At 31.1% G+C, this 15,514-nt stretch overlaps 1 protein-coding gene and 1 non-coding gene across 2 annotated transcripts; both read right to left on the reverse strand.

Annotated features, from left to right (window-relative positions):
* Positions 1–478: 478 nt before the first annotated feature.
* Positions 479–11,452, reverse strand: LOC114169757 (nucleolar complex protein 2 homolog). Its single transcript, XM_028055048.1, has 12 exons — positions 11,303–11,452; positions 11,109–11,218; positions 10,691–10,762; positions 8,981–9,526; positions 8,439–8,741; positions 7,253–7,582; positions 6,970–7,176; positions 6,757–6,843; positions 6,065–6,159; positions 5,837–5,965; positions 5,467–5,707; positions 479–543 (listed from the first exon to the last, which is right to left on the reverse strand). The coding sequence occupies exons 1-11, from the start codon at positions 11,322–11,324 to the stop codon at positions 5,488–5,490; spliced, it is 2,121 nt and encodes a 706-aa protein (XP_027910849.1). The 5' UTR covers positions 11,325–11,452; the 3' UTR covers positions 479–543; positions 5,467–5,487.
* A 1,865-nt stretch (positions 11,453–13,317) lies between these two features.
* Positions 13,318–13,390, reverse strand: TRNAK-CUU. The gene has a single exon. It is a non-coding gene; the product is annotated as a tRNA-Lys (tRNA).
* Positions 13,391–15,514: the final 2,124 nt, after the last annotated feature.

The following is a 15,514-nucleotide window of genomic DNA, read 5'->3' on the forward strand; positions in this document are numbered from 1 at the left end:
TTGATAATCTTTATATATATCTAGGAAAATGCAAGATCTCCCTCATACCGAAGATATACATTCGAGCGTGGGACTAGATATTATATGTATGGTTCTATTGGACCCGATAGCAGGTGACAGATAGGTTCAACGGACAATAAATCTTCTAATAGCGAGTAACATAATAGACTAAATAAATAACAAATTTCATTAGGATAGATTTTAACCTATTATTATGATACCAGGTTAAAAAATGAATTTTAAGTCTAATTGAACCTTACAATACCAGTTTTAAGATGAAGTTTATACCTAGTTATATATTATAATTTAGCAAAAAAAGTTGCTAAATAAAAGGCTTAACAAAATTATCTAATTCTATTGATAATCTTTATATATATATTTAAATCTTTATATATAAATAAAAGGCTTAACAAAATAAAAGTCCCACGCTCGAATGTATATCTTCGGTATGAGGGAGATCATACATATAATATCGTTGTTTTAAAACTATCAAAAATTTTCTAACATTTTCCTACGAATCCCGAATCTTTTGCTACCTAAGCTGCACTTTGTGACGCCCTGACTATTATACTAAATAATTATTATTTGATAAAAAGATATGGAATCAATTTTTTTTTTCATACGATTATCCTTGAGAGAACATTAATAATAATATAACTTCATATTTATATATGTAGTTTGCATCTATGTAATTGTTCATAAAATATTACAAAAATATATATTTGTTAAATATTAAGAGTCCTACATCAGAATAGAAGATTTTTTATATTTTTAACATCTCCTAAAGATATTAATAGAAATTATCCATAAGTCAATCTTCAGAAGATCCACCAATAATATCCCGAACAACTCTCACTGAGCAGGTTCCTCTTCTGCTCATGCAACAGGTACATATGAAAGAAAAATATGAAAGGAGTGAGGTCTTTATAAGCCTTAAATATCAATCTTAATAAACTCAATAAACAATGCAGACACCGGGGGCCTAGATTTGAACCTATAACCACAAAACTTGATCTTGTTTTACCAGACATATGGATCCATATTTCACTTTTGATGATCCTATCTGAACATCAAAAGTTGCTTTGGGAAGTGATTAGGTAGTTGAGTATTTCTCATAAAATATTGGTACAATCATAATTATTTCTTTCTCGAGAATACTAGCCATTCATCGGCTCACAAAAGAGATAGGTTTAAATAGTCTTTTGGTCCTAGTTTTGGTCGACTTTTTTCACTTTGGTCCTACTTTTTAAATTGTTTTCAATTTGGTCCTACTTTTCGTTATATTTTTTCAATCAACTCCTTTCCGTTAACTCCGTCTAAATCATTAACGGATGTGAACAGTAACTGCCACGTGTCATCTTGTGATTTTTTTTGATTTTTTTTTAATTTTTTTTTAATTTTTTTTAATTTTTTTTTTAATTTTTTTTAATTTTTTTTATTTAAAAAAAAATGTACACGTGTCAAGTTTATATTATGCCACGTGTCAGAATTAGATTTTTGTATTCAATTTGGTCCTATTATTCGTTAGGTTAAAATACTCCATTGGTCCTCCTTTTGGTTCAGAAATCTCAAATTGGTCCTCGTATTTTAATTGGCCTCAATTTCGTCCTCATTTTTGTAATTCAGTATTAAATCAGGACAATCGTTAACTGTTGGCAAACGGCGTTTATATGTGATGATGTGGCAGTAATGTTCAATCTTACGTGTCAATGAGTTGTGGTTGGCACCTTAAACAACCATTGTTGTCTTCTCTTTTAAGAAGGTAATATTGGGAGAGGGTAAGTGTTTGAATTTGAAAGAGGGTGCGGAAGGTTTGTGGTCTCCTCCGTTTTGCTCGTCCTCCACCGGTAATGTCTCCCTCTCATTCTTGCTCGTCCTCGTCCTGCACAAATTCTACCGTTTCTTCTCATGGGGGTATGGGGAGGAGGTTCGATTTCGCACCTCTTTGCTATTGCGGTGAGAAGGCAATCATGAGAACTGCTAGAACTGCTAAGAACAATGGAGAAAATTTTGGAGATGCCCAAAGTTCAAGATATGAGATATGGAAATCAATTTAGTTTTGTTTTTTGTGTATGTTGTTTTTGTATTTTGATTTTAGAAAACCTAATTTTGCAATTGGGGGTTTTTTGTTTCGTTTGATAGGATGGAAGTGAAGAAGTTGTTGGCTGCAACTTTTTTTTCATGGTGCAGTGGAAATGTAATTGAAGAAAAATGTGGTCCTACTTCACCTTCGTCCACGCACATGGGGTTCGCAATCCACGCCTCACACTGATTTTCCCAATCCAATCCCTAATTTCCTAATTACAACATTTAGGGTTTTTCAAGCACTATGTTATTTTTAATTCAGTCCATGCAGTCACTGTGTCATTCTGAAAAATAATAAACGCCACGTCAGAAAATCAAAACCAAGTTAACGTTAAAAAATTTAACACTGTTAGTGATTATCCTGATTTAATACTGAATTACAAAAACGAGGACGAAATTGAGACCAATTAAAATACGAGGACCAATTTGAGATTTCTGAACCAAAACGAGGACCAACGGAGTATTTTAACCTATTCGTTATCTGTTTTCAATTTGGTCCTAGTTTTTTTTAAAAAATTTAACATTTTTTCCCTCTCCAAATTGAGACAAAATTTAATTTGTATATATTAAAATGTATATTTTTGTTAAATATTTTAATTTAGAATTAAATTTAGTTTAGAATTAAAACGAAAAAAAGCAATAACACCATTAATTTAAATTTTTTTTTAATTTAGTATTTTTGTTCCTCTCCAAAGACAAAATACAATTTGTATATAAATGTTATATGAATATTCTTATTAAAATACATATTTTTATTAAATATTTTTAATTTAAAATTAGAGTTGGTTTAAAATTAAATATTTTTAACCTCTTAAAATTTTAAATTAATGGTGTTATTGCTTTCTTTCGTTTTAATTTTAAACTAAATTTAATTCTAAATTAAAATATTTAACAAAAATATGCATTTTAATATATACAAATTAAATTTTGTCTCAATTTGGAGAGGAAAAAAAATGTTAAATTTTTTAAAAAAAACTAGGACCAAATTGAAAACAGATAACGAATAATAGGACCAAATTGAATACAAAAATCTAATTCTGACACGTGGCATAATATGAGCTTGACACGTGTACATTTTTTTTAAATAAAAAAAATTAAAAAAAAAATTAAAAAAAATTAAAAAAAATTAAAAAAAATTAAAAAAAATTAAAAAAAAAATCAAAAAAATCACAAGATGACACGTGGCAGTTACTGTTCACATCCGTTAATGATTTGGACGGAGTTAACCGAAAGGAGTTGATTGAAAAAATATAACGAAAAGTAGGACTAAATTGAAAACAATTTAAAAAGTAGGACCAAAGTAAAAAAAGTCGACCAAAACTAGGACCAAAAGACTATTTAAGCCAAAGAGATATATACTCACTACCTAACCTTGGCGATGCCGAGCAGGTATCGGATAGTCCCAAGTTTGGCCTATGAATATCCTAGTCCAGGGCGTTATTCTGAACTATCCAGATATTCACCTACTTGGTAAAACTTCCTTAGACCCCACCATGGTCCCTGCCTTTCATCCCGCAGTGTACCAAACTGTGACTTCCCAAATACAAACACTTTGACACCGGTTTAATCTCAACTTATTGAAACCAACTTAACTCTCACTCAACTGACATACTCTTGAATATTTTCAAGGGTCATAAAATGTGATGACTATCAAATCATGTCATTGTATAAACTATACACAAAGAATATAAAACAACGATAAAATGTACATGCAATTTTTCTTCTATCAAAGCTCACTAAATAAAATAATATATACTTTCACTTCACATTTATTTATTTTTAATTGTAAAAATAATGATAAAATAAGAATCAAAGCAAGAACTTTAAATAAATAATTAGATAAGGGTAAGAACATTATAATTAAACAAAAATATAAATTAAACAGGACCAGTACGTAATTGGAGATTAAATAAAATAAAATAAATAAACAAGACCAGTGCGTAATTGGAGATAAATAAAATAAAATAAAATAAACAGGACCAGTGCGTAACTGGAGATAAATAAAATAAAATAAAATAAACCGGACCAGTGCGTGACTGGAGGTAAATAAAATAAAATAAATAAACAGGACCAGTGCGTAACTTGAGATAAATAAAATAAAATAAATAAATAGGACCAGTGCGTAACTGGAGGGAAATAAAATAAAATAAATAAACAGGACCAGTGCATAACTGGAGATAAATAAAATAAATAAAATAAATAAATAGGACCAGCGCCTAACTGGAGATAAATAAAATAAACTAAATAATCAGGACCAGTGCGTAAATGAAGATAAATAAAATAAAATAAATAACCAGGAACAGTGCGTAACTGAAGATAAATAAAATAAAATAAATAAACAGGACCAGTGCGTAACTGGAGATAAATAAAATAAAATAAATAAATAGGACCAGTGCGTAACTGGAGGTAAATAAAATAAAATAAATAAACAGGATCAGTGCATAACTAAAGATTAAATAAAATAAATAAACAGGATCAATACATATTTGGAGATTAAATAAAATAAATAAATAAACAGGATCAGTATATAATTGGAGATTAAATAAAATAAATATAAGAGGATAATAAATGAAAATAAGTTAAATGAAAGTAAAAAGAATAATATATGAGTCAAAATAAATAAAAGATTAATATAAAACCCAGCTTATCAAGATTAATATATAAGAGCTTAACCTCACTCCCCTTTAGCTTATTGATTAAAGGACACACTAATAATCTTTGAAGACTAAGATATCTTTGAATCTTTGCTCTATATTTTCTTTCCCTCTCTTCTTGCTCTTCCTCTCTCTCTCCTTTCTTTCTCTTTCTCTTTTTCTTTCTCCTTTCTCTCTCTCTCCCTCCTTTCTTTCTTTCTTTCTTTCTCACTTTCTCACCTCACTGTAACTTCTCTCATTCCATATATATATATATATATATATATATATATATATATATATATATATATATATATATATATATATATATAAAGCAAAGCATGTTTATCCAAATCATCATTATCCTCCTTTTTTTTTTCTTCTTATCTTTTCTTCTTATCTTCTTATCCTTGCTTATTCTTTTCTTTTTTTTTCTTTTTCTTTTCTATATTATTTTTTTTTCTCTTTTAAAAATTCTTCATATATATTTTATTTATTTATTTTTTTTACACACACCTATTTAATTAAAATATTTTTACCTAATATATACATATATATATATATAATATTTGTTTTGTTTTATTCTTATTGTTATTTTCAATAAGTAAAATTACATCATGATAAAATATATTTTTTTAATGTTTAAAATGCATTTAGATAAAATATGAAATATTAGTAAAAATATAAGATTTTCTAATTGTTTTATTTAAAATAAATAATACAGTTTATTAAAAAAAAGGGATATTACACACTTCCTCTCCAAGTGAGACTAATTTTTTTTCAACCTTTTTGTTCTGTGCTTCTGCTTGGGTTTTCTTTTTGAAGGTAAATTATCTGCATCAACATTTTTCCCAGCAGAAGGGGTGTGGCTTGAAGGCATATCTTCATCCGAACTAAGTACCAAGTCCTCCACAACATCGTCATCAATGGCTTTCTCTTTCTGCTGTTTTTTCCTCTTTCTTCTTGTTTCTTCAGGTTGTTGTTTTGTCCTGAAAGCGAAGCACGCTCAGACAGAAGTACAACAAAGAAACTTACGCCAATGTCAATGCATGAAATAATACTGAAACAATGAGCAACTTGGTTTACTGAAAAAGAAAAAAAGGAAAGGATAATCATACTTAGATTCATTTCCGGGTAACCACGATGAACTAAAGACCGCAGCACCCTCCTCATTCGTTCTTGCATCCTCTTCATCACTCTCTGATATTTCATTCCCAAATTTAGAGGATTCTTCTCCCACGAGCACACTGGAAAATCTCAATTTGTGTTAGAAAACTCTATCCTAGCCATGATTACCGGTTCGATATAGTAATGCATACAATTGAACTTGACTTCAAAGATCAAACCTGGATTCCATTAATGAATTGTTTTTCTGTTCTGCTCTCTGGCGGAGTGTTAGGACGTACTTTGACAGAGCACTTGAAGCTAACTTTTTTTCATCCTAACATGATCATCAATTTAACTCTTTTCAGCAGATAAAAAAAAAATCACTCTTTTCAATCCTCAAACAAAATAACATTAACATCAAGTACAGTCATGCCGAGGTTTGAAATAAGAGCAAAGATAAACCAGGAACACTTGATATAAAAATATAAAGGAAAAGAAAATAACTCCATTTGCATGTGAATCGCCGTATAAACATGCCATGTCACTTCACTAAAATTTAGTTATAACAGCAATAAACAAGATGCTGACCAGCTAAAAGAGACCCAGTTCTTGTGAACGTTAGTTCATAAGGGAGAGTAAGAGAGAAGTGAGAAAAGTTTAAGTAAAGAAATGAATGAAATAAGATCAACCCACTGTACAGATAGGTTCAATGTACAGACTATTTAGTGGAGTACGTATTACTAGGTTCATTATCTATTTCCAAAGTAACTAAAGAACATTTGAAATAGTACAAATACATCTTGCTGTATAAATTTGGCGAAAATATGATATCTGAATTCAGTGTTATGCACTGACTCGTTAATCCAAAATTAGGGACATACAAACTGTCACAAAACTCACATTCCACAGAAATAAAGATAAGTTGTTCTACCTCGAGAAAAGATGCTGCTGCAGGGTCATTTGGTAAAAAGGAAATTGACATTCGCTTCTCATTCACATGATTAGAACTTGCTTCAATCTGAATGTAGAACGATGCATAATTAGAAATGGATGCTGAGTGCTGCTGCATGCCAAGCCAATGATAAAATATACAAGTAAATCTAAGTATCACCCTTGCATTTTTTTACCATCTTAATAGAAATACCTGGCGTATAAGCTGCCTCATTTCTTTTCGAAACCTCTCTACTTTGGTTAATTTGCAAAAGCTACGCAGTCTCACAAGTGGAATAAAAGACAATTCCATGAATGCAACGGAATAACTCCACTGTGCCAAGTGTTCAGCTAGCTCTTCAACCACAGAAATAACACATGCCTCTTGAAATGCTCGTGTCTTTAGGGTCAGCTTGTTAACCTAATACAGAAGAATTCCTCTAAGTTTAGGTGGATCTCAAAAAGTTCACGTTGAAATTCATTCATGTTATGAATACCTTCAATATACTGCGTAAGTCAACAGCTTTGCCAACACCTCCAGTTGGGGGTCTATTCAATTCTTTCATTTCCAGCATGTCTAAAAGGAGCATAGACACTGGTACAAAGGAATGTGTAGAAGCTGCAATCTGGTTCAACATTCTTACACATCTCAACCTAAGGGGAAAATACCTGGCTGTGGGAACCAGACGGGCGACTCCAGAAATTATTTGGGTCAATGGATATGCAAGTTGCTTAAAGTCAGATTCTGAACTGTAGGCACAGATAGCACCGGTCCAAAGTTCAAGACAATTGATGAATTTCCACTCATAAACCTTGCGAAAAGATTCCTAAACAATGCATTCAGGGAAAGAGCAAAATAAGGACCATAAATTAAGCAGTGCCAGCACAAACAAATGTTTCAGTTTATGAAAGGCTCCAATCAAACGAATACCAATAAAGGCCTAATGATTTAAGATAGTGCTACCCCAAAATTCAACAGTGAATCAGTGATTGTTTATAGGTATTGATTGTATCTTGATTGACGGGTGGCTGAAACATGAAAGACAAATACAGAATTTTATGTTCTTCCCTTTAGTCTAATACGCGTAAGCCACAGAATTTTATGTTCTTTCTATATTTTCTCAATCCCTAACTACAACAATATATCACCCTTGTTCTTGACTCTACTTTTTCAACACTTATCAAGAATGCCTTGTACTGTAGAAGACATATAATAGAAATTGAAAGGTATAACATGTAAGGTTAAGGAACCACATAATGCCACAAAGAACAGAAAATACGAAATAATGTCAATCTTGTAACAACTATAAGAACTAAGATGTGTGATAAACACCCAAGCATTAGGGGAATCCACTCTTTAAGAGCTGGCTGTTAAGGAGAGAACTAAGCACTTAAATACTGTACTGTGTGTCATATAACACTTGAGAAACTCAACCCTTTAAAAGATAGTTGCTAAAGAGGGAGAACCAAACACGTAAATATGCCTCATAATATCTCATATTACTTAATATGGGACTTAGGCATTCAATAATACTCAAATTTCTATCAAAGTGACAGTATCTAAAATCCAAATATAACCAGTTTGTTAGGATAAATATAAATTCAAATTTAAGAAAATGGTAACAGGCCCTTCTTACACTGCCTAATAAGCAAATAACACGCACTGGACAAATAAAACAGCACCTTAGTTTTTGCATTAAGTGCATCCCTTAATATCATAGCCAGCTGTCGAATGTAAACGAAGGCATGTTGATACGCAGTGGCAAGATCAACACCAAGAAGTTCAATTACACAATTGCCAAGAAAACGGATATGTTTAAGTTTCACAGCATTTACAAAGTGGCAATTCAACACATAAGCTTTATATATTCCTTTGAAACATTCATCTATGCAGCCAGATCCAATTCGGATACATAGATCTCTCATAAACAGAAATGAAACAACAGGAAGGGCACCTCCGCCAGTACCCCAGAAATGAAGGACCACCTGATGAAATCATTATGAAAGTTAGTAAATAAAATCATTGGAAAAATTAAGTTACATGTCCTAGAAAGTAAATAAACATTTGGAGGGAGACAAAGGAAAATAAAGAAAGAATGTTTTAGATTATTGCTGCTATCTAGCCAAGCTATAATAAAAATTACAGTAGAGGACTAGAGGATCAATATGTATCAGAAGATATGTGCAACATACAGATTTCAAACAATGGGTTACTTTACTGATACCTTAATGTATTTCCTTAGGAGTGAAGGAACAGCAGCCAAAAACAATAAAGAGTATTTCAGCCTACGTAAAGTAAATGATATCATTTCTGTGTCAGTCATCTGGTTCAAAACATGGAGAGCATTTCCAAGGTAAGACTTCACTAAATGGCCATAACTATTCCAATGTTTTGTGGCCATTAACTCTGTTATGTTCTCTTTCTTTCCACCAGAAGCAGGAAGCTTGAACAATTTTCTCAGTATTCCATCCATTTCATTAAGTACAGTCAACATTATTTTGTTGAATACAGCGCTAGATATTACACTAAGCTTTGTCATAGATTCATTCCCCCCATCGTCACCATAGTGGCATGCCGTCCTGAAAGCCCTCAGCAGGGAACGCAGTGCACTTAAGCTCCCATTTTCATGAATTGATTTGCACCACAAATCAACCATAGAAGTAGTTATAACTTCCTTAGATGACTTTTGTTCCTTCTCTTGAATCTCATCCTCACTAGCCTCCTCATCTAGCTTTAGATCTTCATCTTCTATGTCAGTTTCCACATCATCCTGGATAAAAGAAGAAAAACAGTTACATAGTTCTTAATACTAAGAAAATATCAGATTAAGCTATTTAGTATTATTATATATAAATAAGCAAAGTACACAAAACCAAAACCAATACTTTTAGAAAAAATATGATAGTGGTGGTGGTGGTGCATATCATCATAAAGAATAGGGATAGTAAAAGAGATTCCGTTGAAATAATAGAATTATGCATCAAAGAGATCATGAACATAAATTCAATAATATAATAGGGCAAAGGCATAACCTAGAAAATATGGACATTCTTCTACGACAGATTCACCAGAAAACACAAAGGAAGCCTCATAAGAAGTTTGCTATCTTGGTTAAAGGATAAATCATAAATTCAAGTAAAACTAGAATGGATTGTAGCTTTTTGAGTGAAAATACTCTAAACATCAAGACCCTGACCAAATATGCTCGCAAAACCCAATAAGAAGTTTTTAGTGAAAAATACTCTAAACATCAAAGACCCTTACCAAGTGTGCTCACAAAACCCAATAGTCTAAAAGAAAGAAACCTACAAAAATATCATCCAAACTTTCCTATCTTGATTAGAGGATAGATCATAAGATTCTAGTAAAACTAGACAGAACTAAGTCATTAGTGAAAGAAATATGAAGACCTTGCCCTACCCAGGTGATTTCTCAAAATCGAATAGGAGAAACATCACCATAATCTAAAGAATCTATTAGTCTAAATGAGAAAAATAACTGAGTAGGGGAATTTTAAGTTTGCAATGATTGATGGGCTAGTGCCACACTATGAGATAAACCAAATTAAATTTATATTTCCTTGTGTAGTGTCACAGTTCCATAAAGATGTCTCTGAAATAAAACCCATGTTTGTTTAACACCCAAAATAATCATTTTTTTCAAAATTTGAGAAGAACAAAATAAAGAATAAGATAAACTCCTGAAAGAAAACAATTATAGAATAATAAAAAAAATACAACAGAAAGATAACCTCGGCATTCTGATAAAAAAAAAAAGATTGCCAACATCTAGGAAGGCATTGAAACAGATTACATGCTGATAATCACATGAAATAAGAACTAGTAATATTTCTCCGACGTCGTATCCATTGTAGTTTATGCATGGTGTAGCAAAAAGAATGAACAAAAAAAAAAGTCTAAAAAAACACACTCACATCTAGATCATCATCACTGAATTGAAGCAACTCCTCGTCATTCTCTTTCAAGAACTCGTAAAATTCTGGGTCCTGAAATTGAAAAGCTGTTAATAACATTACCGGTATAATGTAGCCAAATAACAAAATCAAACACTATTTCCAGTTCCACAAATGTAAACATTTTCTTGTCTCTGTCTTCTTTTTCATTCCATCCCATCCAAATACGGTACAAGTGACTGCCCACGTGTCCAATCTCTCGAATAAACTTCAAGAACCAAAGATAACGAATACAAAAACTACAAAACTCATAAGAAAAAAATAAAGAGACCTTACTCCTGATTGAAATTTCAAAGCGCCATTTGAAAATAAATAAAGCTAGACCACACATCTAATACTTATAAAATGTTCTTAGAAACACCAAAGCGACAAACCCAACCTTCTCTGAAAGTTTCTGCAATTGTTCCTTATGCTCTCGCGCTCCACTCTCAGGCATGGATTTATTTCTGCTTCTTCGTCTTACACTGTTCTCTACATCCAAATTCGTCTCTGCTAAACCAAAGAAAATCAATAACTGAGGCATTCCAAAAAAAAATAATAACAAAGCCGAAAGGGAAAAAAAAATCACATAACCTGCATCATTTTTTGTGCCCATGCTGGTTAAATGAAAAACCTAATCGCCGACAGTGGGGTGTTGCAGCTTCGGCGGCGGGACAGAGAAAAGGTTCAGTTGAGTTGGGGTGGTCGTGTATTTTTTCTCCCCGCGACAATGCTCTCATTATTTTAAAGTTTAAAACAAATTTATAATAAATTCTTAACACTTTTTTTTTCCTCTTTATATATATATATATATATATATATATATATATATATATATATATATATATTTTATTTTTTTTCTCAGAACTCTTCCACAAAAAATGAATAATCCATCTTTAATAAAATTAAATTATAAGGAAAAAAATTAAATAAGTGAAATATATATGAAAAGCAAACTTAATAGCGGATATTTCAAATTGTGATTTATCACTTTGTATTGTATAAAGTGTTAAAATCTACTTCCACGTAAAATAATTTAAGGCTTAAATGATGGTAATTTTTAGTTTATAATATTATTTATTAATTTTAAAAAAAATTATGGTTAATCTTATTATGTTCTTAGACAAATTAAACCTATATATCATGGCAGACTTAAGCCAAAAAGAATATAATTTAATTCATACTTAAAATTTAGAATTCAAATCTTATACTAAGTCTTTTTTTATGTAAATTTTGATGATAGTATCAAAAACTCATTATCAATGACAATTTATACTATAAATTACAGTATGTTTGAAGAAATAAAATATAATTTATTTTTGTTCAGGTATATTCAATTCTATTAAATTATTTAAGAACCGAAACCAATATAATTTAAATATATATTTTTTTGAAATGTATTTTATTTTAAAAATAAAATTACAAAGTAGTGATTGACCTTAATTGAATGTAAAATAATATGATAAGTAATGACATTATCTTAAATAACTTAAAAACTTTTATTCTCCTTCAAATAAAATAAAAACATTTTATATTATAAAATAAAGGTAATAATATAAAGAAAAATGAAAGTAAAACATAATGGAGAGTAACTTTTTTGTGTATTTTATTATGAATAGAAGAGTTTTATTTAAAGATACAAGATGTAACTCATAAAGGATATAAATCAAATACGTAATACAAATATTTGACTCATAATCATATGAGTAATTCTAACAAATCATTCAATCATATTAATGATATGGATAGTTGTATCAAATTAATGGACAATCATTAATTCATAACACTTTTGGGTGTCCATTAATAAAAGAATGTGTCTCATTAAAACCTTATTAAGAAAATTTATTTTGTGGGTGTTGTATCAAGAGTTGTTCTGGTACACATTGTTAATGAGTTTGATCAGATTAAAAACATTGCATTTGACACTGAACATATGGTTTACCATGTGTATGTGTATGTGTATTGGCTAGTTATGACCCTGGAATGATACCTCTAGGTGAAATACACATTTTGTGAACTAGATTGAGTTTCTTTGATCTTTCATCAACTGAATCAATACTAGAGTTATGCATTTAACAAAAAATTAATCTTTTGATCAATCGATACAAAGAAGTTGACATTGTAGGAAAAGTCACAATCAAACACAAGGTAAGAGAAAGTATTTGTCCTAATCTAACAAAAATGGTTGCTCTAATTCATAAAGTTAAAAATAAGGGTGCCCAAAAGACTTGACTAGTAGATTTGAAAGATCTACTAAGCGTGACCTTTCATATTTTGAGCATGTCGGCGCCTTCCATTCTAAACATGATAATTGTTCGAGAAAGAAAGACAATCAACCTAAGGCAAAGGCAAAGGCAAAGGCACCCATGGATATATGCAACAAAAACGAACATTTGTGATACATCAATTCCATGTTATTTGTCATCCTTACATTGTTGATGAGGTTGATGTCATCGCTAACAATATCGTAATTATGCCAGATTATTAGGAAGTTTGCTAATATAAGGCAACATTGAATGATATGTACAGGACATGTTATCGACACAATCCCTAACGAATAACCCAAAACACAATCAATCATCAAAAGAAATCAAAAAGATTAATCTTAACGCCCATCGTGGGGCTCGAACCCACGACCACAAGGTTAAGAGCCTTGCGCTCTACCAACTGAGCTAGACGGGCTTTTACTAATGTATCAATTAGTTTCTATATGGTAAATAATGTTTAGGTATAAATGAAATTGGATTATTACAAAATAATAAATCTCTTTTTCTAGTATTTTACACAATTATATTACAATCGTGATTTCTTAAGTTAACATTATTTATGAGTTGATAATATGCAAAAAAGAAATTCTTTATTAATCTAAATTTAAGAAACGACATATTGAATCAAACCATATAAATTATAAACACATCATTCAAACAACAACAAACTTGAACGACAATGCTAACAATCATTTGCAATAGTACAAATACTACATGATTTGAATAAGTACTTAGTAAAGAGATATCATATGGACCTCCAAGATATCCAACTCCTTCATCGCCGTCCTCTTGCACTTTTTCAACTTCTTGTGGCTCATCAACAAGGGGATGTTCCTCCACTCCACATGTTGGTGTTCATCAACAACATCCACTCACATCACCATCACCTTCACATGTTATTCTTTGAGCAGAGGCAATAAGTCTTCTTATCTCACCCCGTTGAGAGCTTTCTCCTTAAATTGTATGAGCAATGCGAGTTCTTATCATATCTGGAAAAAAAACTTATAATTTAAAATATACCAACAAAAAAGCAAAAAATAAATAAATAAACGTGAACAAATTGGATTTCAAAATCTAGTACAACTATATCCTAAAATTTGGTAAAACCAAACCAAATTTAGAAAGCTAATGTTAGCGCATCATGTACTAAAAACTGGGAATTCCAAATTCTACAAACCGGGAGTACCAGATTATGTTGGATTCTAAAAGCCGAGAGTGCCTAAACGGATGTCGAAAATCAATGACTAAAAACACGAAACCCGATGACTCTTAATGTTTTTCATGTCTTTCCAAAAACCCACAACCCTGACGAATAACCTAAAATACAATCAATCACCAAAATAAATCAGTTACCTTTTAAATTGAAGATGAAATAGTAGTGAACAGCTCCAACAAAAAACGAACAATAAAGGTGTTGGAGGAAGTGAAGACCAACTCGTTGTGGATGACAAGTGTCGTGAGTGCCTTTGAGGTAAAGATGAAAGAAGAGAAATATAGAAAGCTCAAGTGGGTGAGGAAGAGTGAGAACGAGATTGAAAAAAAGTGAGTGAGAGAGAGAGAGAGAGAGAGAGAGGTTGTGTTGTGCAGTGGCTTGGAGACATCAAATAGGGTGAAAACCATAGTCAAAGATTCAATAAAAAAACACATGCACAATTAAACGCAGTAAAAGATTAAAAGGGTACCAAGAATAATATGAAAAAGTTGGAGGGGCAAGAAGAAAATTTGGGAGTGCCGGAAGAAATCCCTTTTCATTATCATTCAAACATATTAAACTCAATAAATTCAAACCTCAACACCCAAGAACCGTGGGATTTGCTTAGCATCACCATCTCCATTTGGTTTCAACAGTCCATTATTGTTAGGAATCCAAGTGTGAGTCTAAGTCTCACATTGGCTAAAAATGAGAAAGTAGAGCACTATATAAGAATAAAGACCCATAAACTCATTGTCTTAAAGTTTTTGGTTGAGAGTGGTGTTAATGCCTTATGTGGTTGGGCTTAGGTTTCATTGGCGTTTGTTTCTCCCCAGTAAAACTGTGACACCCCGACTATTATACTAAATAATTATTATCTGATAAAAAAATATGGAATTAATTTTTTTTTTATAAGATTATCCTTGAGAGAACATTAATAATAACATAACATTATATTCACATATATGGTTTACATCTCTGTAATTGTTCATGAAATATTACAAAAATATATATTTGTATAATATTAAGAGTCTTACATCAAAATAGAACATTTATCTATATTTTTAATATCTCCTAAAGATATTAATAGAAATTATCCATGAGTTAATCTTCAGAAGATCCACCAACAATATCACGAATAACTCTCACTGAGCAGGTTCATCTTCTGTTCATGCAACAGGTACATATGAAAGAAAAATATGAAAGGAGTGAGGTCTTTATAAGCCTTAAATATCAATCTTAATAAACTCAACAAACAATGCAGACACCGGGGACCTAGATTTGGACCTACAATCACAAAACTTGATCTTGTTTTACCAGACATATGGATCCATATTCCACTTCTGA

The sequence above is a fragment of the Vigna unguiculata genome, chromosome 11 (assembly GCF_004118075.2).
Source record: "Vigna unguiculata cultivar IT97K-499-35 chromosome 11, ASM411807v1, whole genome shotgun sequence".
NCBI classification, from domain to species: domain Eukaryota; kingdom Viridiplantae; phylum Streptophyta; class Magnoliopsida; order Fabales; family Fabaceae; genus Vigna; species Vigna unguiculata.